General features: G+C 44.7%; 1 protein-coding gene across 1 annotated transcript; it reads right to left on the bottom strand.

Annotated features, from left to right (window-relative positions):
- Nucleotides 1–1031: 1031 nt before the first annotated feature.
- Nucleotides 1032–24637, bottom strand: LOC122927679 (zingipain-2-like). Its single transcript, XM_044279764.1, has 7 exons — nucleotides 24481–24637; nucleotides 23652–23794; nucleotides 23172–23357; nucleotides 21680–21862; nucleotides 16330–16489; nucleotides 4542–4659; nucleotides 1032–1308 (listed from the first exon to the last, which is right to left on the bottom strand). The coding sequence occupies exons 1-7, from the start codon at nucleotides 24581–24583 to the stop codon at nucleotides 1206–1208; spliced, it is 996 nt and encodes a 331-aa protein (XP_044135699.1). The 5' UTR covers nucleotides 24584–24637; the 3' UTR covers nucleotides 1032–1205.
- Between the last annotated feature and the right edge of the window lie 1940 nt (nucleotides 24638–26577).

The following is a 26577-nucleotide window of genomic DNA, read 5'->3' as shown; positions in this document are numbered from 1 at the left end:
CCACGGGCTACCTGAGCATTGTTTCTGACCATGTCCATCCCTTCATGACCACCATGTACCCATCCTCTAATAGCTACTTCCAGCAGGATAATGCACCATGTCACAAAGCTCGAATCATTTTAAATTGGTTTCTTGAACATGACAATGAGTTCACTGTACTAAAATGGCCCCCACAGTCACCAGATCTTAACCCAATAGAGCATCTTTGGGATGTGGTGGAACGGGAGCTTGGTGCCCTGGATGGGCATCCCTCAAATCTCCATCAACTGCAAGATGCTATCCTATCAATATGGGCCAACATTTCTAAAGAATGCTATCAGCACCTTGTTGAATCAATGCCACATAGAATTAAGGCAGTTCTGAAGGCAAAAGGGGATCCAACACCGTATTAGTATGGTGTTCCTAATAATTCTTTAGGTGAGTGTATATCCATATTAGTAAAGAATTGCTCATTTCTTATGTTGGCCTGTTGGCCATAATAAGAATGGCAGCTTCAATACCATAATAAGAATGGCAGCTTCAATACCCTTGCTATCTTCAGAGATACCCAGCGTATTGAAATCAATTACCGTCATCCTTATTGGCCGTGAGCTTCTGGGTTTTCACCTTTTTAGATGCTGTGATCACACTTGATGTGTGGCACTAATACTCAATTTATCAATCAAGATGTTTTGAATATTTAGTTTCCCTTTTGTCATCATTTGCATATCATAAGAATGTCTATTGATCCATAATTCCATGACTTTTTTCCTTCTTGGTGTTGCACTTTAGAATGCTGAAGATTATATAAACTATTGTAAAAGGAATATAATTGTACTGCACATTTGATTGGACACTAGATGTCAACATGTGGAGCATTGTTCTGCATAGCAAACCTTTTCTCTCTTCTTTCAGTCAGCAAATCTATAATACGTCATGTATAATGAGCCACTTTCCAAATCTTAAATGTAAAGATATAATACATTTTTTTTGGAAGAAATGCATTTTGTGGTTTCTAATTACATTAGTAATAAAGTGTGAACTTTAATATCAACATTTTTATGCATTTTTTTATTCATTACAAAAAGCACAATAACAATGCCAATTAATGTAATTTATATTGCTAAGCTCAAGGAGATTCAGCTGAAGGTACTGTAGCTGTGAGTATGAGGATTTGCTTTATGACATGTCTAACTGATCAGGTTGATTCTTTAGACGCTGAGGAGTTAGCGTATCAGGTCCACAGAGGAAGCATCTTTTGCTATACCACACAGGTTCACATTACGCTTCATCTTCACATAACCATCATCACCCCAGTCTTCGCCCCAGCTGTATGAAAAGCAATAAAAGGAAGACATTTAAAAAGAGCCCACAATTAGACACTGCTGTTATCGAATCATAAAGTGGATCTTGAAATAGTCAAATAGTCTAGGGCCAAAAATCTAAGATGAAATAACACACACTATCCAATAACTTGGAGGCTCTAGGGTCCATTCACACATCCGCAATTTCGTTCCGCGGAACGGAATTGCGGACCCATTCATTTCTATGGGGAAGCACGATGTGCTGCCCGGATATGGAATTGTGGACCCGCACTTCCGGGTCCACAATTCCATTCACGAAAAAAAATAGAATATGTCCTATTCTTGTCCGCAATTGCGGACAAGAATAGGCATATTCTATTAGTGACGCCAATGTGCAGTCCGCAAAATGCGGAGCGCACATTGCTGCTGTCCGTGTTTTGCGGATACGTAGATCCGCAAAACAGACACGGATGTGTGAATAGACCCTTAGTGTAACTACAGTATGTGAACCCTTTGGAATGATATGGATTTCTGCACAAATTGGTCATAAAATGTGATCTGATCTTCATCTAAGTCACAACAATAGACAATCACAGTCTGCTTAAACTAATAACACACAAAAAATTAAATGTTACCATGTTTTTACTGAACACACCATGTAAACATTCACAGTGCAGGTGGAAAAAGTATGTGAACCCCTAGACCAGTGATGGCGAACCTATGGCACGGGTGCCAGAGGCGGCACTCAGAGCCCTCTCTGTGGGCACCTGCACCCTGGAGAAAGTCTATGGTGTACCAATATGCCTTAGAATTTGCCTGCCATTTAATAGTGAAGGACATGCTATGAACAGCACAGGCAGCGCACTGAATGTAGGCAGGCTATTATAGCTAAATGATAAAGTACATGGAAGATATACTATATTGGCATTCAGGTTAAATTGCTGTGTTGGCACTTTGCGATAAATAAGTGGGTTTTGGGTTTAAGTTTGGGCACTCGGTCTCTAAAGAGGTTCACCATCACTGCTCTAGACTAATGACATCTCCAAGAGCTAATTGGAGTGAGGTGTCAGCCAACTGGAGTCCAATCAATGAGATGAGATTGGAGGTGTTGGTTACAGCTGCCCTGCCCTATAAAAAACACACACCAGTTCTGGGTTTGCTTTTCACAAAAAGCATTGCCTGATGTGAATGATGCCTCGCACAAAAGAGCTCATAGAAGACCTACGATTAAGAATTGTTGACTTGCTGGAAAGGGTTATAAAAGTATCTCCAAAAACCTTGCTGTTCATCAGTCCACGGTAATACAAATTGTCTATAAATGGAGAAAGTTCAGCACTGCTGCTACTCTCCCTAGGAGTGGCTGTCCTGTAAAGATGACTGCAAGAGCACAGCGCAGACTGCTCAATGAGGTGAAGAAGAATCCTAGAGTGTCAGCTAAAGACTTACAAAAGTCCTGTTAGCGAATCTATGATAAGTAAAACACTAAACAAGAATAGATTTCATGGGAGGATACCACAGAGGAAGCCAAAACATTGCTGCACGTTTACAGTTTGAACAAGAGCACCTGGATGCTCCACAGCAGTACTGGCAAAATATTCTGTAATATTCTGTGGACAGATGAAACCAAAGTTGAGTTGTTTGGAAGAAACACACAACACTATGTTTGGAGAATAAAAAAAAGGCACAGCACACCAACATCAAAACCTCATCCCAACTGTGAAGTATGGTGGTGGGGGCATCATGGTTTGGGGCTGCTTTGCTGCGTCAGGGCGTGGACGGATTTCTATCATTGAAGGAAAAATGAATTCCCAAGTTTATCAAGACATTTTGCAGGAGAACTTAAGGCCATCTGTCCACCAGCTGAAGTTCAATAGAAGATGAGTGTTGCAACAGGACAACGACCCAAACCATAGAAGTAAATCAACAACAGAATGGCCTAAACAGAAGAAAATATGCCTTCTGGAGTGGCCCAGTCAGATTGCTGACCTCAACCTGATGCTGTGGCATGACCTCAGGAAAGCGATTCACAGCAGACATCCCAAGAATATTGCTGAACTGAAACAGTTTTGTAAAGAGGAATGGTCAAGAATTACTCCTGATCGTTGTGCAAGTCTGATCTGCAACTACAGGAAACGTTTGGTTGAAGTTATTGCTGCCAAAGGAGGTTCAACCAGTTATTAAATCCAAGGGTTCACATACTTTTTCTTAATTGTAGGTCTTCTATGAGCTCTTTTGTGCGAGGCATCATTCACATCAGGCAATGCTTCTTGTGAAAAGCAAACCCAGAACTGGTGTGTGTTTTTTATAGGGCAGGGCAGCTGTAACCAACACCTCCAATCTCATCTCATTGATTGGACTCCAGTTGGCTGACACCTCACTCCAATTAGCTCTTGGAGATGTCATTAGTCTAGGGGTTCACATACTTTTTCCACCTGCACTGTGAATGTTTACATGGTGTGTTCAGTAAAAACATGGTAACATTTAATTTTTTGTGTGTTATTAGTTTAAGCAGACTGTGATTGTCTATTGTTGTGACTTAGATGAAGATCAGATCACATTTTATGACCAATTTGTGCAGAAATCCATATCATTCCAATGGGTTCACATACTTTTTTTTTGCAACTGTATTTTGCATAGTGGCCCAAGTGCTTCAAATTACATGTCTAAATTTATCCTGCTTAACTTTCTATGACCCGATGAATGAATTTAAAGGGGTTGTCTCACTTCAGCAAATACCATTTATCGTGTAGAGAAACTTAATACAAGCCCCTTACTAATGTATTTTGATTGTACATATTGCTTCCTTTGCTGGCTGGATTTATTTTTCCATCACATTATACACTGCTCGTTTCCATGGTTACGACCACCCTGTAATCCATTAGCGGTGGCCATGCTTGCGCAATATAGGAAAAGCAGCAGCCTATGTGTGGTCCCATGGTCCCGGCCACCAGAAAGGCCGGTGCTTTTTTCCAATAGTGTGCAAGTACGACCTCCACGGATGGATGGCAGGGTGGTTTGTAACCATGGAAATGAAAGATGAATCCTGCCAGCAAAGGAAGCAATATGGACAATCATTATACATTGGTAAGTGCCTTGTAATAACTTTCTCTACATGATACATGCTTTTTTGCTGAAGTCAGACAACAGCTTTTACAATACAGTAATCTTCATACTTATCTTCATATTCATCATAATACAGTACATGCAATTTGTTAAAGACCCTACTTGATTCTGGACGGCCATTGTGACAACACTCACCTGTTCCTTACTATCCAGTAATCTATTTCTTCATCGGACTCTGCATCATGTTCTGTACCATACCCCACAATAATGACGGCGTGGTTTGGCTTTTTAGTGCATTTGCCATCAAAAATACCTGAAATAGTGACATATATTGGATTTAATTCCACATGTATTCTTCCATCAGTGTATAGGATGCACTCACGTTACTACAGTGTGTGGATGGTTTGTTGCTTGGAACTGTTTGACACAGGATATTACAGAGCATAGAGTCGTCATGTTCTTTTGGCTTTTTCAATGTCTTATTACACCAGTTTGATAAATGACCCCAATAGCTTTTTTGATAAAACACCCATAATTATTATCATTATTTTAAAAAATGATATGTCAGATAATGTAAAAAAGAATATTGTTGTAAATGAGTTCACTAAAGTGGACTGTTAGCAGATGGTATTCTTTAGGATCGGTGAGGTCCGAATGCCGGGACCCCTAACAATCCTGAGAATGAAGGGGATGCAGGACTGATTTAGCGCTGTATCCTCTTCATTGTGCATAACAGTGCCCCAGCAACCCACTGAGTCAAGGACGGACTGGCCAGAGACCCCACCAGGAGCGTGCAGGGCAGTGGCGTACTGCCAATATAGGCAGACCACGCAGCTGCTATGGGGCCCGTGGGAGGGGGGGGCCCGGAGTGCATGGAAGCAAGGGCCGGCTCCCAGCTACCACCATTCTTCCTTCTCTGCTGCTGGACTGCATTTAGTTTTACTTTGGAGAAAGGGACAGCACAGTACCGTGCAGGGATTGTTCCTTTCTCCAAAGTAAACTTTACCGATCTGACATGAGCAGACAGCTCCCCCCCCCTCCTCCTCTCTGCAGTGTGATATTCCTTCATGTGTGAGGAGGGGGCGGAGCCAGAGGAGCCGAGGCAGCAGCAGGAGATAATGGAGACCCTGCACCTTCTGACCTCCGGTGTCACTGTGCCTCCAGTATAAAGTTCAGTCCCTCACCGGTCCTCCTACACAGCAACAATGGGGTAAGTTACTGTGGGAGCAGTGGCGTACTGCCAATATAGGCAGACCACGCAGCTGCTATGGGGCCCGTGGGAGGGGGGGGCCCGGAGTGCATGGAAGCAAGGGCCGGCTCCCAGCTACCACCATTCTTCCTTCTCTGCTGCTGGACTGCATTTAGTTTTACTTTGGAGAAAGGGACAGCACAGTACCGTGCAGGGATTGTTCCTTTCTCCAAAGTAAACTTTACCGATCTGACATGAGCAGACAGCTCCCCCCCCCTCCTCCTCTCTGCAGTGTGATATTCCTTCATGTGTGAGGAGGGGGCGGAGCCAGAGGAGCCGAGGCAGCAGCAGGAGATAATGGAGACCCTGCACCTTCTGACCTCCGGTGTCACTGTGCCTCCAGTATAAAGTTCAGTCCCTCACCGGTCCTCCTACACAGCAACAATGGGGTAAGTTACTGTGGGAGGGAAGTCAGAGTCCTGATTGAAACTGCTGCCAGAGAACATCTTGTGTCCCCCTGCTGTTCCAGCCCTTCACAGACCTGCCCACTGACTATCTCACCTATACTTCATGCAAAGCAAGAAGTTATGTCTCCCAGTGACTCCCCCCCCCATCAGTGGCATTTCAAATTTTCCCAGCCCTCACCCCCATATGTATGATGTAATGTCTCTGGAGGTTATATCAGCGCTGGAGCGTTATAAGAGAAGCAGCTGATATCAGTCACATAGGATGCAATGTCTCTGGCGGTTATATCAGCGCTGGAGCGTTATAAGAGAAGCGGCTGATATCAGTCACATAGGATGCAATGTCTCTTGCGGTTATATCAGTGCTGGAGCATTATAAGAGAAGCGGCTGATATCAGTCACATACGATGTAATGTCTCTGGAAGTTATATCAGCACTGGAGCGTTATAAGAGGAGCGGCTGATATCAATCACATAGGATGTAATGTCTCTGGAGGTTATATCAGCACTGGAGCGTTATAAGAGGAGCGGCAGATATCAGTCACATGTGATGTAATGTCTCTGGACAGTGCACAGCCCCCATCATTTAACCCCCCAGGTGCCACGATCAATGCTGATCGCGGCACCTGTGAGTGAAGGCGGAGGAATGCGGTTCCCTCTATAAAAAAAAATTATGATTTATCCATAAGAGTTTTAAAAGGTTATTTATACATTGTATTTCTTTACTTATTAGCAAATGGGTGTGGCAGCGGAGGAGCCACGGCCAGGGGTGGGTAATGGGCGGAGTTAGGGGGCCCAATTCAGATTCTTGCTATGGGGCCCAATGATTTTTGTGTACGCCCCTGTGTGGGAGGGAAGTCAGAGTCCTGATTGAAACTGCTGCCAGAGAACATCTTGTGTCCCCCTGCTGTTCCAGCCCTTCACAGACCTGCCCACTGACTATCTCACCTATACTTCATGCAAAGCAAGAAGTTATGTCTCCCAGTGACTCCCCCCCCCATCAGTGGCATTTCAAATTTTCCCAGCCCTCACCCCCATATGTATGATGTAATGTCTCTGGAGGTTATATCAGCGCTGGAGCGTTATAAGAGAAGCAGCTGATATCAGTCACATAGGATGCAATGTCTCTGGCGGTTATATCAGCGCTGGAGCGTTATAAGAGAAGCGGCTGATATCAGTCACATAGGATGCAATGTCTCTTGCGGTTATATCAGTGCTGGAGCATTATAAGAGAAGCGGCTGATATCAGTCACATACGATGTAATGTCTCTGGAAGTTATATCAGCACTGGAGCGTTATAAGAGGAGCGGCTGATATCAATCACATAGGATGTAATGTCTCTGGAGGTTATATCAGCACTGGAGCGTTATAAGAGGAGCGGCAGATATCAGTCACATGTGATGTAATGTCTCTGGACAGTGCACAGCCCCCATCATTTAACCCCCCAGGTGCCACGATCAATGCTGATCGCGGCACCTGTGAGTGAAGGCGGAGGAATGCGGTTCCCTCTATAAAAAAAAATTATGATTTATCCATAAGAGTTTTAAAAGGTTATTTATACATTGTATTTCTTTACTTATTAGCAAATGGGTGTGGCAGCGGAGGAGCCACGGCCAGGGGTGGGTAATGGGCGGAGTTAGGGGGCCCAATTCAGATTCTTGCTATGGGGCCCAATGATTTTTGTGTACGCCCCTGGTGCAGGGGGCCGATGCTCCCAGCCTAAATTAACACAGGACTGTCAGGTAACTGGTTGGCAGCCGCCGGTGTCCTCCCGAATTCAACTATATCACTGTCCTCAGGGCGGATTCTCAGAATAATTAATTTACATCAGATTGTGGGGGCCAACCTGTAACATCACGGCACATGACCTTGCGGCAGCTCACTCCAATCGCAGTGAATGAGATTGAGCTGCAATAGCAAGCAAAGCCACCATACAATGTACAGCTTGATAAAGGCTATGCTATAGCCGAAACGTAGCAACTTTTGTAACCACGTATTGCATGTAAGCAGTTCCCAATAAAGGGATATTCACCGGACATGCTGCCTCCGTTATCGTTTATTGGATTGCACATTCAGGAGCCTCTGTGGATCTAGGGCTCCAGGTGGGCTCCTGCATTCCGGACGACCGTAAGATCTGGCGAGTGCGACTCCCTATTGATGTATTTCACAACATGTTCTTAGATCACTGCAAAGAGCCCTTCAAACGGTTGGTAGGTGTTGGACTAGGGTCATTACGGACCACCAGTATAACCGTCTGAGGACTCGCTCTACAGTGATGCAGTATTTTATGAATTAAACATATCATACATAGACTGTTACCATATACATGCACCTATATAACTATAGATACACACATTGCATATCTATACACAAACAAGGGGAAATGGCCTATGTGCAAGGACCAGGAGCCTTCAGTGGCAACAAAGCTACAAAAAGATACATCTGCATATACATACATTTGTGTAAGGGGCTTACGGTAGTACAGTGAAGAACCCTGGGAAAGCAGGGAATGAGTGCAGTCGGTTGTGGTGTGCCGAAACCGAGGATGAGGTAGGCCTGAGAAAGAAGAGGGCCTACCCAAGGAAAAGATATAGAAGAAATGAGTTGTAAATGAGTGGAGTGGTGGGAGGGTCAAAAGCTCAGACCTCAATGATGCAGGAGCCAGGTAAGGGGAGTGCCCTAAATAGGCTGGAGGCGGACCTCAGCCCCTCCCACAAATCCAGGCAATCTGCCTTAATACTTGTGTAAGGGGCTTACGGTAGTACAGTGAAGAGCCCTGGGAAAGCAGGGAATGAGTGCAGTCGGTTGTGGTGTGCCGAAACCGAGGATGAGGTAGGCCTGAGAAAGAAGAGGGCAAAAATGGAAATAACCAGTTTATTGTAACCCATTGATGTATCAATGGCTTAACCCGACATGTTTTGGAAAGCCACTCTTAACTCTTGTGTTGGATTGGGAATGTATTGCGCGTAAGCGGATGACTCCCAGCGCCCCAATCCCCTGATGACATGAGTGAGGATGTTGGCACTGGAGGCCGTGGACGTGGCTCCAATGCGAAAGGAGTGCCCTGAGTAGATGGCTGCGTTGAGGCCTAGTTGTGTGAGGGATGACCCGGCATGGGTCATGAAGGTGGTGGTGGTGAGTACCGAACCATGTAGTTGAAGTAGCGGTTGAGAGGGTAGAACTTGTGACGCTGATTGTGAGCATCCAGGACCCTGACTGGACACCATCTGTTGTGCGTGGGGTAATGAAATGTTGACGGGTAAGTGCTGACTATTCTTGGAGTGAGGTAAGGACAGGATGTAGTGAACCATGTGTTTTGACAAGTGGGAGACAAGAAGACAAGGTGAGGTTCGGGTCGTGGAGGCTGTAGTGAATTTCCAGGAACTCAGGAATCCGTAGATGGCCAAGTAAATTGCCGTTTTGATGATGGAGTTGGTATCTGTTTCAAGAGGCGTGGCGTCCAGTAAGTCGGATAATGCTTTGAAGATATGATTGATTATGGGTAGCCTCTGGGCTGGACGTGCGGGTTCCGTTTCCTGAATGCCTCTGAGTATGGATTTGATCTGGTGCGAGGACATGAAGCTGATGTTATTGGGGTGTGTGATTAGCATATGATGTTGAAATGCCAGTGAGATATAGTTTGATGGTGTTGTATGACATGATTTTGAGGTGGCAAAAAGAAGCCAACCCCGGAAGAGACGTCATGACAAAAAGGGTGCGTGATGTTGTGTTCCAACAGGACCTGTTGAATAGTGTGAACGCTCTGTCGTGTGTTCTATGTGTATCGTCTGATAGTGCTGAGTGGGACAAAGACTGGCTATGCCGCATGATGCCTTCTAATCCAGAATGAGCTGTTTGAAATGATGGAGTGATGGAGGCCGTGGGTGACGCTGATGGGAGAGCTTGATGAAATGCCTGAAATTTGACGCGAGACAGACTGTCAGCTGCCGTATTGCCCACCCCCGGGACATGGAAACAACGTAAGAAGAAATTTTTTGCAAGCGGCCAACCAAGGAAGTCTCCGCAGAAACCTCACGATTGTGAGAGATTTGGAACGATCCTGTTGATGAACTGGCAGGTCGTATGGTTGTCTGAATAGCACCGGACCGACATGTTTGCCCCTGAATGACCCCACGCTACGGCAGCCGCCCCGATGGGGTAGAACTTGAAAAGCGCTGAGGCAGCGGAGAATCCCTCCAAACCCCGGACCGCAGGAGGCCAGCTGCCCCACAGCCAATCGTTCCCAAAAATGGCCGCGAAGCCTGTGGTAGATGCCGCATCTGACCAGATAGAGGGGGAAGAGTCCGACGGCTGAGGGAGAAACAAGCCCCCGCCACTCCAGGTGGACAGAAATCTCCCCCACATGCCCAGAGCTGCCTGCAGCGTGGGCATCCAGGGACACCCCGTGCGAGTCGTGTAGGAGAAAGGGGAGAGGTGCAGGAGCCGTGATATAAATGAGCGACCCTGAGGTGGATGCGCATGGCAAAGATCAGGGAGCCCAACAGGGACTGCAGTTCTTTGCGGTTGCCGGTGCTGAGTTGAAGGTAGTTGTCTATGTGGGCGAGAATGTCCTGGATCTTCCCGGATGGCAAACTGGCTTGCATTGAGGCTGAATCCAACTGGGTACCCAGGAGAGGTGATGACCGTGTCTGGCCCTTCTGTCTTCTTGGTGGTGATGGGTACCCCAGGTTCCTCCTCCGGTATTATGTGCGCCGGGCTGACTTCTTGGTCCTCCAGGCTAACGGTCGACGTGATCACTGGCAATCCGGCCGGCGCCGGTGACGCTGCCGGTGGTGGCCCTGCCAAGGAGAGGGTCGCGGTGACTGATTCCAGCCTCTCCAACCTGGCGTTGACTTTAGACATGGATAACATTTAGGGAGGACGGCATGGTATGTATATCCCCTGTGCTGGACTGGCTAGGTCCTTCCCCTGCCTCCCTGTTATCGATTGGCGTGCGCAGCAGCCGGAAAAGCTCTGCTTCCCTCGCCGTGGCGGGGAAGGGAACCTGCCGTCACCTTAACTCCGTCGTTATGCGCGGGATTGTCCAGGATCTGATGGGTGCTGGACTGGCTAGACCGTCTCCCTGGGTAGCAGTGACAGATCTAGCAGGGGTGCCAGGTAGGGAGAAGTTCTCTATCCCTTCCAGAGACATGGTAAAACAAAACAGTTGATTAGCTTGGGGAAACACAGGATCGTGCTGGTAAGCTAGCTAGGCCGGATGGCGAAAAATTATACTTGCATGGTGACAGATGAGGCCCTGCTAATTTGCCAAGCGGCCTGAGAGGCTCTACCTATGATTTGGCGCGAGGGGTTAATGAGGCCACTTGTGGTAGTGGCAGGAGCGTTGGCCTCTCGGTGACTGTAAGACAGGACTAGGGGAAGGGAGTGACAGGTGAGGCCCTCTCTATGCAACACGCGAGGCGGCTTACTAACGAGGTGGCGCGTTGGGCGGGTGCCTCTGTACGTTTGAGGCGGGGTGTCGGCCTCGCGGGATCACTAACTGCTGGCGAAGCCAAGAAGGGGGTAACCTAGTGGGATGATGGTGCCCCTAAAGCCAGCACGCTGACCCTAACGGGTTTATTCGAAATGTAAGGAAGACTTTTGTTAACGAGCAGGTGAACATACCTGGTGGTAATAAGATAGTGTGATGAAATGTGACAATGTACATGGTACATATGCATGACCCGGAGGATCATGACGGTTGTTCATGAAATGATAGCTTGCGCCTGGTGTGAGAAGAGACCAGCGTGTGGCGCATGGCCATGCACAAGTGGGAATGTGCGTTTTGCAATCCAATGGAACGTATTGGTCTGTGTCCTTTAGTGTGGGGCTGCTGGGGTGATGTTTGACTTTGGAGGGGCGTGCTGGAAGGCCCCCCTGCAACCTGCGCAGGAGGGGCCCCCTGTGTGACCGGAGCCCCCTGAGCTCAGCCGACCAGCCGGGCCGGACCGTCCGACGGCGGCCCCCCGTATCAGATGCGGCGCGCACGGCCGCCGGGACACCGCGCATGCGCCGACGGAATCGGCGCGCATGCGCAGAACCCCGGCCGCGCATGCGCAGACCAGGCACCAGGACGCGGCTGCGCGCCATCGGCCGCGCTGCAGGAGGCGGTTTGGGAGGGGATGTCTGTGCAGCGGTCAGCCCAGAGGAGGTTGCAATGAAATAGGGGGTGTGCCGGTTGCACCACCGCTGGCCCCTGCAGCTGTGCACGTGAATACGGGGGGGGGGGGGGGGCATGAACGTTGCTGGCGAAGTTGTGTGAATCCTGTGGATCATGCTTGGAAGTTTATGTGATTGTTTATGAAGAGTAACATCTTAGAGCATATAAGAATGAAATGCCATTTATTTCTGTTCCCATCCGTCCGGAGTCCCACCACGGCCGCCGGGACACCGCGCATGCGCCGACGGAATCGCCGCGCATGCGCAGAACCCCGGCCGCGCATGCGCAGACCCGGCACCAGGACGCGGCCGGGCGCCATCGGCCGCGCGGCAGGAGGAGCGGCAAAACAGGCAGGAGGCGGTGGGGAGGGGATGTCTGTGCAGCGGTAAGCCCAGTGGAGGTTGAAATGAATAGGGGGTGTGCCGGGTGCCCGCAGCTGGCCCCTGTGCTGTGCACATGAATACGAGGGGGGGGAGGGCATGAATGTTGGATGTTGAGGGGTGAAATGAAATAACCAGAAATGGGGAATGGGGCTGGAACCAGCAGGGTGCTGACCGGAGTGTCAGTCCTGTGGGGAGACGCCAGAATAGGCATGAGAGCAATGAGCTGCCGGTGATTGCTGCGAGAAGCCGTGACATGGGTGCAGCGTGTGTGAAAAGAACAACAGAACTGGGGGATTTAATCCAGGAACCATTGGCCGCATGCTGCCAGAGCTGTTGCCCGGAATGGTGGTGCGGTTTGTGAACAAATGCGCATGAACAGGTGCGACAGAAATGAAAGCTGGTGACTTTGTATGAAAACCGTGACATTGGTGCGCATTGATGAAATGAGATGAACCGGTACAGGGGCAACCGTGAGGCCCTGCTGTACCGTATGAAATAACTCATACGCATTTGTGCTCCTGCAGCCGTGCACATGAACATGAGGAGGGGGGGGGGGCATGAATGTGGATGATTGTGGGGTGATATGGACTGAAAAGGAAATGGGGAACGAGCCTGGAAACCACAGGGGTGCTGACCGCAGTGTTGCCTGTGGGAAGATTGCTTGAACGAGACATGACAAAATGAGATGCTGGTGACTGTGAGAAAGCCGTGACATTAGCGCAGCGTCTATGAAATGAAATGAAACAGAAATGGGGGATTAGGCCAGAAACCATGCCGCATGCTGCAGAGGTGTTGACCAGCATGGTAGTACGGTGTGGACAAATTGCGCATGAACAAGGCGTGACAGAAATGAATACTGGTGACTTGTATGAGAAACCGTGACATTGGTGCAGCGTATGATGAAATGAAATGAACCGGTACAGGGGCAACCGTGAGGCCCCGGCTGTACCGTATGGATGACTCAGAAACCACTGCCTGCAGCCGCAGGGGTGTTGTCCGGAGTGGTGATACGGTGTAGGTAAATTTATGCCTGAAAAAGACATGACAGAAATGAAATGCTGGTGACCTGGGCGAGAAAGCTGTGACATTAGTGCAGCGTTTGGTGAAATGAAATTAACAAAAATGGGGGATTGCCCAGGAAACGACTGCATGCTTGCCGCAGGGGTGCTGACCGGAATAGTGGTACGGTGTAGACAAATTGTGCATGAACAAGGCGTGACAGAAATGAAATACTGGTGACTTGTATGAGAAAACAGTGACATGGTGCAGCGTTTGGTGAAATGAATTGAACTGGTACAGGGGACAACCGTGAGGCCCCGGCTGCACCGTATGGATGACTCGCAATTTAACGGGCAAAACGTGACCCCTAGTGAACCTGAGTAAAGCCGGAAAAATAGAACCAAAATGCTCCAAATCCAGAACTGATGGCAACGAAAAACTCCCAGAAATTCAGCGACTCGCAGGCAACTCTCCAGACACTCCACAAGCGACCTCCTCTCTCAAAAGCTCAGACCTCAATGATGCAGGAGCCAGGTAAGGGGAGTGCCCTAAATAGGCTGGAGGCGGACCTCAGCCCCTCCCACAAATCCAGGCAATCTGCCTTAATACGTGACACACAAGGGAACATACTGCACAGAATCCACTGACTCACAGGACACATGCCACACACGCCACTTATACATAGGAAATATGAAGCACAAACTGTTTATACAGCGCTACACATTACGCATTGCAGCTCTGGACCTCTCAATGTTGGCACCCCCAAGGATGCAGCAGTATCGTAGAGTTACAGGCACATGATTGCTGCAGATATATTGGCAAACTGTAAATAAAATTTCCTCTTACATAGCCTCCTATGACTCACTACTGCGTTCAGGCACTGGCCTCTGAAATCAGCCCAGCACCGCAGCCCCATCTACTGGTAGTAGGGGAGAATGCCAGGCACTTCCTTCTTCACACCCAGGGAAGTATTGCAGATACTGCTGGGCCTCCCACCAGTAGGAGGCAGGAAAAGACTACTGTGTCCGTTTTGTGAACCTCAAACCACGGACACCGGCGGTGTGCAGCCCGCATTGTGGACCCATTGACTTCAGTAGATAGGGCATGTCCTATCTTTTGTGGTGAGGAGGCATGGGCCTGGAAGCACACAGTAGGGCTCCTGGACACTATGTCTCCTATGAAAGAATAGAAATTATTACTGCACAACTTTCTTCTGTTGACATTATCAGCGCGGGGAATTTGCTGAGCGTCACAATGAGGTCTGGCCATCAGTGTTACCGTCTGTAAGTGAAGTAGTGGCAGCTGAGCAGTGCTACCAGGGGTGCACCTAGCCTTTCTGCTGCCTGGGGCGAAAACTGAAACGGTGCCCCCATTCCCAATTAAATTTCTTAACCTAACCCCTTCCCTTCAGCTGACCCTACCTGGTGCTGCCTAAGGAGATTGCCTCACCTGGCCTCATTGGTGGTGCACCCTTCAGCGCTACCATCACTGATAGTTGTACAGCTGGAGTCTTCTAGCTGCAGTCAGGGGAGGGAGGTCCACAGGAAGCTCGGGGCCCAATGGAGGATCTACTAGTGTCTCATTGAGCATGAATATTTAATTGGCATTCCAATTGGTAAATATAATCTTGTATCCACTGGATAAGGGGTAACTGATCAGTAGGGTCTGACCACTGGCATCTCTACTGATCATGAGAATGAGGGCCCTATCCTGATGGAGCAGCTGGTTGAGCATGCGCCCTGCCACTCCATTCATTCCCTATGGGACTGCCTAAGATAGCAGCGCTGACAAGAGAATGGAAGGATCAGCCTGCCACACTATCAAGACGGGGTTCCGGACCCCTATTTTCATGATTGTGGGGATACCAGCATTTGTGCTCCCACCATTCAGTTAGTTATCCTCTATCCAGGGCATAGAGGATAACTTTTACCAACCAAAATACCCTTAAAGTCACAGAAACCTCTTTAACCCCTTCCCAACTGCCATACGACTATATACATGCTATTTGCACATGCCCCTGATCAGCGCTAGGATTAAAGCTCCTGCAATTTAGCAGGAGCAGTTCGGGTCCCGGCTGATAGGCGGAGCAGAGACCCTGAGGAGAAGATAGATCTTCTCCTGTGCCGGCAGGAGGACAGCGCTGTACGAGCGCAGGGGGGAGGAAGCTGCGGAGCCGCTTCCTCTGTTAGTCCCGGCAGTTACGTGTGTCATTCCCCCCTCATTCCTGTGGATGCCCCAGTTACAGTGGAAACAGTGAAAAAAAAAGTTAAAAAGAAAAAAAGTCGGTGTCCTCCAGAGGTCTTTAATGACCTCCTGGGATCAAAAAATACAAATGCAAATAAAAAAAGTTACAAAAAATATAAAAAATGCTGTCGCCAACAGAAACAGTCACCATAGTCGCCCTGTTCTCTCAAACCTATACATGTTATATATGAAAATGAATTAGGTAACACATTGCAATACTACATTTTTGTGTCAGTTTTAATATTTAAGAAATTAAAAACTAGAATAAAAAAATAGTTTTTAATAATAATTAGCAGTTTTCCTCCAAATTAAACCTAAAAAAAGAAAAAACTTTTAAAAAACATTCTAATAAAAAGTCATAAGTGTAAAGTAAAAAAATAAAAAAATAAAAATTATTTTTTAGTCAAACAAATAAAAAGCTGCGGTCACTAAACCAACAGGTGCACAAAATCACAAAAAGTTGCCTGGACATTCAGGCCTTTTTGGGCCTGGTCATGAAAAGGTTAAATTTGACATCTTGGATTTTATCAGATACGGTAACTTACCACTGCAATACAGCGAAAAGTCATCACTTGCATCAATTCCAACTGCTATGGGTCCGTTAGTTGCCACGGACATTGCCATATTCGGTTCTCCAGGCAGAGTGTAATACGTGGTCACATTCAGGGATACTGCATCATCAGAGTCAAATAAACAGTTTGATTTCTGAATATAGCAAAAGAATTGATTGGACAGTTATTAGATGTAATTAGTTTAGCATTAGCTTACACCGTACCCTGAAAATATAAGGGTACAGCTGCACTGTCGTATGATAGCTGACGCTGCTAGGTTCACAGAGTAGCGGTGATCCCATAGAAATGTATAGGATCACCGCGCCAGTCGCAAGAAATCCAGCAGTGTTGGATTACTGCAACTTTCGCGGCAATCCCATTAATTTCTATGGGATCACCGCCACTTTGGGAACCTGGCTGTGACAGCTGCCACACTACCAGTGTTGGCGTGTAGTTGTACCCTATTACTTCTTTTTACTTCATTAGATGTTCTTGCTATGAACGCAGACAGTTAAATGTTCACCATAAGTAAAGAATAATTGTAAGGTTATTCTATGTTATACATTACTGGAAGTGGTTTTCAGATATGGAGGGAAATTTATGAACCAGAATTCTGGCTTTGTTTGTGTCCAAAAACTGTTGTGCATGCTTTGTATCACATTTATGATTATGTTTTAGACAATTTTGTGCCTCGGTCAACAAAGTTGTTAAGCTTAGGCAAGTTTTAGTCCATCTGCCTCTAGCCATGCGCTGCCATGCTGCCGCTGGAACTCCGCCCCGCCCCCATTATAATCAATGGGGATGGAGCGGCAGTCCAGGGGAACACGTGAACTAGCGGCAGGACGGATCCGACAGGCTGTTCACCCGCCGGAACCCCCTGTCACTAGTGTGAAAGTACCCTTAGCTTGAAAGGGGCATGCTGCAGACTGCCTATAGACTAATAATGTGCTAATGTTCCACATTTAACTCTGCAAGTACCCTTCTGAATGTCACTGCAGAGTTTGCAGCTGCACAAGTGCAGTACCGCAGTGCTTCTGTATATAAGTTTGCTCTTGAATGTTATATATTATACCATTCTATGTATTTCACCAGTATAGTCTGTATGGAGGGCAAACCCAGGGTCAATAACCCTGGCTCAGCCATCATAGAAGGTTAGATGTGAGCCTAGACTGGAGTTTCTTCTTCTTGGGCCTCAAGTTGCAGAGACTAACAGATCTCTGCAAGATATATCTCCAAAGAGTCACATTGGCAAAAACGCTGTTTATCAGAAGTTTCTGCCTCAGTAGAACAGAAGCTGACGTTCATTTTTGATTTCCTATATTTCTTGGATCTATTTTTGAGAATAGACTTCGATGTTTGGGGGTCATCCTCATTATGTTTCCAGGTAAAAACCATGTTGTGATCATAGTTATAGTGATCGCAAATAAATTTGGATCTATTTACGTCTGTCATAATTTTTTCCAGTTTTGCCAGGTTATCCTTAATTATTTGCTCACATTCCAAATATTAGTTTCGAGAAACCTCTCTTTTGTAATCTGTGTTGATAATGCAATCATTTTGCTGCGTGTCTCGGTGAGTTGTACGCCTTCACGGCTCACTATCTACTCGAATGGAGCAGTCCAATAAAATAGCATTCCAGTTGGACATGAAATCTTCATTATATATTAAAGTAATTTTTTTTATTTATTCTTAATCCACGTGATATCATTTTGTGGGATATATATGTTTGTAGGGATTCGTGGTCCCACCATGTCCTTAATTCAGAGCTCATTTATTTCTCTAGATCATATGAGTTTTTTTGTTGAAATGCTACTTTGTAGCCTTTATTGAATATCTAAATAACAATAGTTTTTAGCTTATTTTCACTTACAATAGCCACCCATATGAAATTTCTTTTCTGGATCTAACTCTGATTGGAGATTCCTGTCATAAATGGGTTATTACCAAGTTGTATCGAAAACCTACAGCACGTAACACTATTTTGGCCGCAAGAAGCTGCCATCCCAAGCACAGGATTCACAGCATCCCGGCAGGGGAGTACATCAGGGTGTTACGTGCTTGTTCAGACATCATTTTTATAAGGAATGTGTCATCATTGATAACCTCCACAAAGAAAGAGGCTATCCTATTTGGTCTCTCAATTGTGCCAAAAATATCGCGATCACTAAAACTAGAAAATCTTTACTCAGCGATGGCACTGTCACAAGAAATTTCCCCCCAAAACGTAACACTACTGATCGTAATATTGATTTGGTTACTTTTTCTACCAATTATTCTTTAGAATATGATCAGATTGTTCATCTCCTCAAAAAATATTTACCTATTTTGGATGATGACCCCCAAATTAAAAATATTCTCAAGAAAAATATTCTCAAGAATGGCTGCAGATTTGTAGCCAAACGGGGTATCACACTAGGTAATACTCCTTCCATGTATGTGTCTCCAAACAGAAATGCAGAACACTGGCTCACATGCAAAGGCCTGTATAAATGTGGTCATAACAGATGTAGTATATGCAAATACATCAAACCTTGTAAGGCCCCTTTCACACGGGCAAGTTTTCCATGCGGGTGCGATGCGTGAGGCGAACGCATTGCACCCGCACTAAATCTGGACCCATTCACTTCTATGGGGCTGTGCACATGAGCGGTAATTTTCACGCATCACTTGTGCGTTGCGTGAAAATCGCAGCATGTTCTATATTCAGCATTTTTCACGCAAAGCTGGCCCTATAGAAATAAATGGGGATGCGTGAAAATCGCAAGCAAGTGCGGATGCGGTGTGATTTTCACGCATGGTTGCTAAGAGATGATAGGAATGAAAGCAACCCCGGACCCCATTAAAAGGTATTCACTGTATTATTTACGTCAAAGGTCCTTTTGCAGGTCCTGAAAGAAGAAGAAGAAAGAAGACTATGCCAGCTGTGCAATCAGATGGATGAGGTGAGTTAATTATTATTATTTTTTAACCCCTCAATCCACATTTTAGTAAGCATTCTGTATTAAGAATGCTATTATTTTCCCTTATAACCATGTTCAGTGAAGAAGTCCGGGTTCGGGTCTGGGTACCACATTCAGTTTTTTCTCACTCGCGTGCAAAACGCATTGCACTCGCGCAGAAAAAACTGAACATCGGAACCCAATCGCAGTCAAAACTGACTGAAATTGCGTGCCCACTCGCGCGGTTTTCTTGCAACGGACACGCCATGCATCTGGAGCAAATGCGGAACGCCCCGTGTGAAAGAGGCCTAACTGCAACACCAAGTATATTATTTATGTTATTGAATGTATTAAATGCAGGATCCAGTATGTTGGGTGGACCACCCACCGCCTTAAAAAAAAACGCATTGCTGAACACCTCAATAGTATCAAAAATCTTCAACTGAAAAACCTGTCAGGTGCAGATGCACATTACCAGACACCAAGGCAACACACAGACCTTTCAGGTTAAAGCCATTGAAAGGGTAAATCAGCCCCAAAAAAGGCAATTGGAGACAAACCCTGCTGAGGTGTGAGGCATACTGGATCCTCACAATGGGAAGCAGGTCTCCTAATGTAATGAACCTTAAAGAGGACCTTTCACCGATCCTAACATTGTGAACTGAGGATACAGACATGGAGAGCGGCGCCCCGGGATTTCACTGCACTTACTATTACCCCTGGGCGCCGCTCCGTTCTCCCGCTATTCCCTCCGGTATCTCTGGCCACTAAGGTATAGTAGGCGGAGATTTCAGTCACTAAGTTATGGTAGGCGGAGTCTGCCCTTGTTCTGCTCTAATGCTGGCCAATCGCAGCGCAGAGCTCACAGCCTGGGAGAAAAAAACCTCCCAGGCTGTGAGCTCTGCGCTGCGATTGGCCAGCGCTACAGAAGAACAAGGGCAGACTCCGCCTACCATAACTTAGTGACCGCCTACCATAACTTAGTGACCGAAGATACCGGATGGCAAAGCGGGAGAACGGAGCGGCGCCCAGGGATAATAGTAAGTGCAGTGAGATCCCCGGGCGCCGCTCTCCATGTCTGTATTCTTAGTTCACAATGTCAGGATCGGTGAAAGGTCCTCTTTAAGACCAATTTGTCATATCTACTGTATATTGACGACCTTATTCACACTGCATTTTGCCTTCTTGTTAAATGCATATTTTGCAATATGTGTCTGTACTGGGCTTGATATATTTATTATATTATATTACTCTTTTATTAAGATATTTCCAGTCCAGCTACTATTCCCTCCATGCCAGATTTTCTGTGTTACTGCTTTTCCAACATGCCTGTTAGTATATACATTTTTATCATTTTCTATGTCTTGTATGCTATGAGGAAGGGCTTGTGTGCCCGAAACGCGTAAACGCCAGTGGTTTTAATATTTTCCTTCTATGTTCTTCTATGTTCTTGATTAAGGAATTCGTTTTTATTTGGGTGCCGGATCTATCCACGTTTTTCCTGCATTTTAGTTACAATTTGTTCTATTCAAAAATAAAAAAAAGGGAAAAACAGTTTTCCCCTTTTTTATATTATGCTTGGGATAAAAAAATAAAAACAAAAATATTAAAATAACAATGACATAAAGTCCCATGTAACACCGAAAAAAGAACCAGAAATGATTCAAATAACTAAATAACTAAAGAAACAAAAATGTGTCTAGTCTGGAAGGGGGTAAAAGGCCCAGTGTTAAACTGGTTAAAGGGGTTGTTGGCCCAGTGTTAAACTGGTTAAAGGGGTTGTTGGCCCAGTGTTAAACTGGTTAAAGGGGTTGTCTGAGATAATTAAAAATAAGACAACCATTACAATGACTTCAAATAAAAAAACATGATATATTCACCCGTTTATCCAGGACAGCGACATTTTGGTTCAAAGTAATCCAGCCAATAGGTGGTATAAAGTTACACAAAGGTATAGAAAGATGCACTAAATTTGTCATCCGTCTGGAGCCACTTTGATAAGTGTGGTGCATGTTTAGAATGCCTAATGGTCTAAGGAGTAATGTAGCTACTGTATACGACACTATTTACCTTTTTTGTGTGTATTTTTTTTTAGTAATTTTTTGCAAAAAAATTTACAAAGTGTTTTTAGTAACATATTTTGTTAAATTTATTATGAAATACCTATGAATTTATGGCTCTAAGTCAACATAGCTTGGGGATAGACAAGTACAGTATCAGTTAAGGTCCATTCACATGTCCGCAGTGTTTTGCGGATTCGCAAATTGCGGATCCGCAAAAACACCTGGCTGGCACCCCAATAGAAATGCCTATTCTTGTCCGCAGCTGCGAAATAGGTAGTTTTTTGTACATAGTTTATCACTTTCTCATCTCAAAATAGTGTGAAAGATATGGAAAAAGCTTACCTTCCCTGAATATTCATATTCTTCGGCACTCATCATACCGTGACTTGCAACATACGCCATAGCTGTATCTGGAAGTCCTCCACAGCAACCGTCATTATCGCCATCACAGTCTACAAGCTGCTGCTCACTGAATTCAACCAGCTTTTTGGCTTTGAGACAATAATGCGTCTCGAATACACCCACCTTGAAGATATAACATTACGTCTTAGAAATTATGTATTTATGAGACCTTTATGTCAATTTTCTTAAAAATTATTTTTATATAGACTATCGCTGGCAGTTCCATAGAGTTTGAATGGAGAGGCAGTGTGCCTGCTCGACTGACACTTTATTAAAAAGGGTGACACTCAATGGCGGTTTATCATTCTGGCAATATCACATTGATGCCTCCATTCAGAAAGCAGTTCAGGCAGGTAGGTAAATACTTTAGCAAGAGTATATACAGGATTCTGTTAAACATGCATATGTGTCTTGCACACAAATAGATGTGCATGCACTAAGATAGACCTGCAGTACTCAATGCCTTAACTATCGTGCAGGGACAGACTGGGAAGTTAAAGTGGCCCTGGAAAAATACTAAAAGTGGCCCCTTTTTGTAGTTGGGTCCAAATTGATGAAAGGCAGGGCCAACAATACCATATTGTGGCACATTATACCGCCCCAACAGAGCCAAATACCAGTACATCATAAAATACTGCCACCAGCACAAAATACATCCCCAAAAACTTCCACTGGCCGGCCAGAAGGAGGGCCCAGACAGCCCCCTGGGAAATTTTCCTGTAAGGTCTATGGCCAATTTATTAAGATGCGTATGCTGTGTGTGCACCAGAACTGGAATTTACCCCAGCCAGGATTTATTTTCTGATGTGATGTGCTCCAGTTTGCTGACGCGCAGAGGTCCCACACTTTGGCGCACCTCCTCCTGCCCATGCTCCTCCCACAGTCTGTAAAAGTGTTGCACATTTAGTCACAAACTTGCAATTGCAATAAAATTTACGACTTTTCTACACCAGAAAACTGACATAGAGCTACAGTATAATAAATGACCCCAATGACTACACATTGCTTCATACCTTTTCACTATAAACACTTTGGGGGGGAATTTATCATGAGGGTAACATCTGAAGTCCGTTTTGCTTGTATCTGTATTTTCATACTTTGCACTAAATTTATCAGACGGCACACATTGGGGGAGATTTATCAAAACTGGTGCAAAGGAGAACAGGCTTAGTTGCCCATAGCATCCAGTTTCTACCTTTCATTTTTCAGAACTCCTTAGGAAAAAGAAAGGTGGAATCTGACTGGTTGCTAAACTTGCTATGAGAACTAAGCCAGTTTTCCTTTCTTCAGTTTTATCCTTTATTCTGTGACTGTTTGAAGCCAGAATTCTGGAGTAGAAGGCACAATACATTTTCCCCATAGTCTTGGCTTGTTGTCATAGCATATATATTTTATCTGTATATTTTTATAGTGAATGATAAAGTTTTCTTACGGTGGCAAATGCCCAGCAGGACCCACAAAGCCCTTGATTTTTGACAGGGGACACACAATTTGATTCCCTCCAGTCCATCGATTCTGGTATGTCAGTTTCGGAGTAAGACCAAATAGGTACGTTGTTCCTGGATGTTGACCTTCTATTTGAATGGTAGCAGTTACTGGAACTGCGAGCCTCTGGTGTCTGAAATGATAAAAAAATAAGTATGATGTACAAGTTATCAAAGCCATTTAATACTACAGAAAGCAGGTATCATACTCTGTTGTATCTGTGGCTACACATTCAAGTCCTTTGGGGGTTTATCTGGAGGTAACTAATATTTACCATAACTAACACTACTAGGAGCAATAAGCCAAGCGACATGGGGTCCACCGGGCTATTTAGATGTCTACACAGTTCTGGAAACTCTATATTCCTGCTCTCCATCTTCACCTTCTTAACTTTTACCTATTATTAAGCTGTTTTTTGTAAACTTACCATGTCCGCAAACTTATTCATGCCCATTCTGTATCTGGACAGACCCTGGTCAGCCAGTCTATTGTGTTTCTGGACTTTATGCCAGGTTGCCTCCCAAGCCTTTCTCCGGAACATCTCATCGCGAAAATTGCTATAATTCTTTTCTATATTGAATTTATGAAATTAGAATACGTAGTTAGATCACTTACTGCATGAGTTTGTGGATTACTACTGTACAGGCTGCACATGTAACATATCTAAAAGGATATAGACATCTTTCATGTGGACAAAAATGATAATTGCTTCATTCATTTTCAGCCTCTTGACAGTCAGTTGATAATCTGGCTAGTTTTGAAAAGTGTCTAGGCGTGTCTAATAGGTGTGGCTAAAAGCAATATAAAATGTGTCAGGTCTCTTTATGGTGCACTCCATTATTTTGGAATAAAATATTGGTGTAAAGTAGGCCAGCCAAGATGTGGCGTAAGGAAGAGCATAGGGGTCATTTATCCGACTGGTGTAAAGTAGAACTGTCTTAGTTTCCCATAGCAACCAATCAGATTCCACCTTTCATTTTAGACAGCTCTTTTAAAAATGAAAGGTGGAATCTGATTTGTTGCTACAGGGTACTAAGCCAGTTCTACTTTACACTAGTTTGATAAATGACCCCATAGTGTCTAATCTGGTTTTAGCATACAGTTAGTGTCACCGTGATACATTTTTTGCAACTTCGGTTTGCCCTCACTTTAACTGTCCCCCAATGTTTTGTGCAGACCCCCCTCCTAGGTGATGCCGGGCACGGAGCAATTGCCCCATTTCCCTTCCCTATAACACAAGAAGGAAGATGTAATACCATATTTAGATTTCCACGCTTTCCATTCCTGGTCAAGAAACTGTGAAGAAAGGGCGCATACGATGACAGCAGACAAAACCAGCGCAAGTTTCTCCAGTTGCATCCTAGAAATAAGCGTTTACAGAAAATTGAAGCTCACAAAGACAAGTCCATTTTGGAATAGAATAAAATTACTAATACAGTAGAAACAAATACAAAACTGTAGTAATAATGAAATAGTACAATATCAACTAGTTGTGTACATGACAAGGGGGCATGCTGAACGTGGTCTAACAGTATGAAGAACAAGAATGCGTATAATTTCTCTACTATTAAGAAAGTATTTCTACAGTATATCTACAGTGGCCTATGCCGCCAAAAGGTGAAACATTTTCAGACCATTTTTTTTTATAAATATAAGAAAATCCTATAGTGCAGATTGTTTTTAAAAAATATCTGTTTGTTACCACCACTAGCCATGTGTTTACCTATACCTATATATATTGCTGTCACTTTAAAATGACTAATGCTGGCTTGGCGTTCAGAGACCCCAGTGTGTTGTCAACAACTTTTTACGGCAATTGGAGCACATTCGCTTCAGATGGAATTTATTTAGACCCGAATCACCTGACTGAATCAGCCAAATCGAATTCGTGAAATTCGCTCATCACTGCTGGCCACATCTTTAGAAGACTATTTTCCATTTCAATTTGGGTAATTACTTCAAGGAGATTTTAATGTACTTTTCTTTGCACTAGAATGTTCTATATAGCCACTAAGTGGCGCTGTGCAGTAAAGGAGAACATTATAAGACTCCATTTTAATAAATCCTATTAATTTACTACATAAGTTGTAAAATACATGGCCATAAATCAATGGTTAGGATGGAGGACAGGATTCTGCAGTTTTTATGGGAGTAATACAGGGATTATATTTATTAGCACAAATATAAAAATTGCATATTAAATGTGACTTTTTGCTTCAGTTTTCTTAAACATTCCCAGAACGGGATGCTAGTCTCATATGCTATTCATAACGGGACCAACCCTGGGTAAGGTTTATCAGATAATTTATTTACAGATGCCTATAAAGGCGTAGAACCTATCTTGCCCCAGGTAGAAATATTAATACTTCACTTTTATTATTGTTTGGGCTAAAATACTTCCTTTGAACCTTTATTTAATTTTAATTAACGAACCAAAAGAAAGAAATGGTTAAAAATACAGCGACCACTCCACTGTGCAGTCAGATAATACTCAGTGATCAAGGGAGAGAGAAAGTGTACTGACTCTCACCCCCGTCACTTGCAGGCAGTTTTCTGCCTTAATACCGCTTGCGGCTACACCTGCTATGAGGCTGATTTATGGGAACTGAAATCGTTCATCCCACTTAGTATGCCGCGCATAAGTGGTACCATACGCTATCTGATTTTATCTATCTGTTTGATGGTGCACACAGCAAGCGGAATATTCACGGTTTTGATGCCGTGTCTCCCTACTAGACTACTCTAGCTTTGATAAGTAGACCAGCCGGGCTACTACTAGCTAATTCACAGTAGGAGTAAATCGCTGCCCAAATCCCCTGAAGAAGCCAGTTATCTGGTGAAACATGTTGGGGGGCACACTTAGCTTTTAGATCAGCGATTTACTCCTACTGTGAATTAGCTAGTAGTAGCCCGGCTGGTCTACTTATCAAAGCTAGAGTAGTCTAGTAGTCTATGTTTGTTTCAGTTTTACATAATAAAGCATTTTTGAAAAAAATGGATTTTTTAGTGTCTCCATATTCTGAAAGCCATAGTTGTTTTTTATTTTTAGGGCGAATGTCTTATGTAGGGGCTCATTTTTTTCAGTATGAGATGACGGTTTTATTGGTACAATTTTGGGGTGCATATGACTTTTTGGTCACTTGCTATTAAACTTTTTGTGATGTAAGGTGACAAAATGGCTTTTTGACACTGTTTTTATTTTTTATTTTTATGGTGTTCACCTGAGGGGTTAAATCATGTGAGATTTTTATAGAGAAGGTTGTTACAGACACGGCGATACCTAATATGTATATATATATATATTTTTTTTAAAGTTTTATACACTAATATTTTTGAAAAAATAATAATAATCA

Source organism: Bufo gargarizans, chromosome 2 (assembly GCF_014858855.1).
Source record: "Bufo gargarizans isolate SCDJY-AF-19 chromosome 2, ASM1485885v1, whole genome shotgun sequence".
NCBI classification, from domain to species: Eukaryota; Metazoa; Chordata; class Amphibia; order Anura; family Bufonidae; genus Bufo; species Bufo gargarizans.
The sequence above is the reverse complement of the archived record's forward strand: the minus strand, read 5'-3'. Positions and strand labels throughout refer to the sequence as shown.

What these genes read in the sequence shown, in the direction of transcription:
- LOC122927679 (XM_044279764.1), bottom strand. Translation starts at nt 24,583, where the DNA reads ATGCAACTGGAGAAACTTGCGCTGGTTTTGTCTGCTGTCATCGTATGC. An exon ending in CTTTTCGCTGTATTGCAGTG is followed by an intron (nt 4,660 to 16,329) that starts GTAAGTTACCGT and finishes TCACTATTTCAG; the next exon opens with GTATTTTTGATGGCAAATGC. An exon ending in TACTGGATAGTAAGGAACAG is followed by an intron (nt 1,309 to 4,541) that starts GTGAGTGTTGTC and finishes CTTTTCATACAG; the next exon opens with CTGGGGCGAAGACTGGGGTG.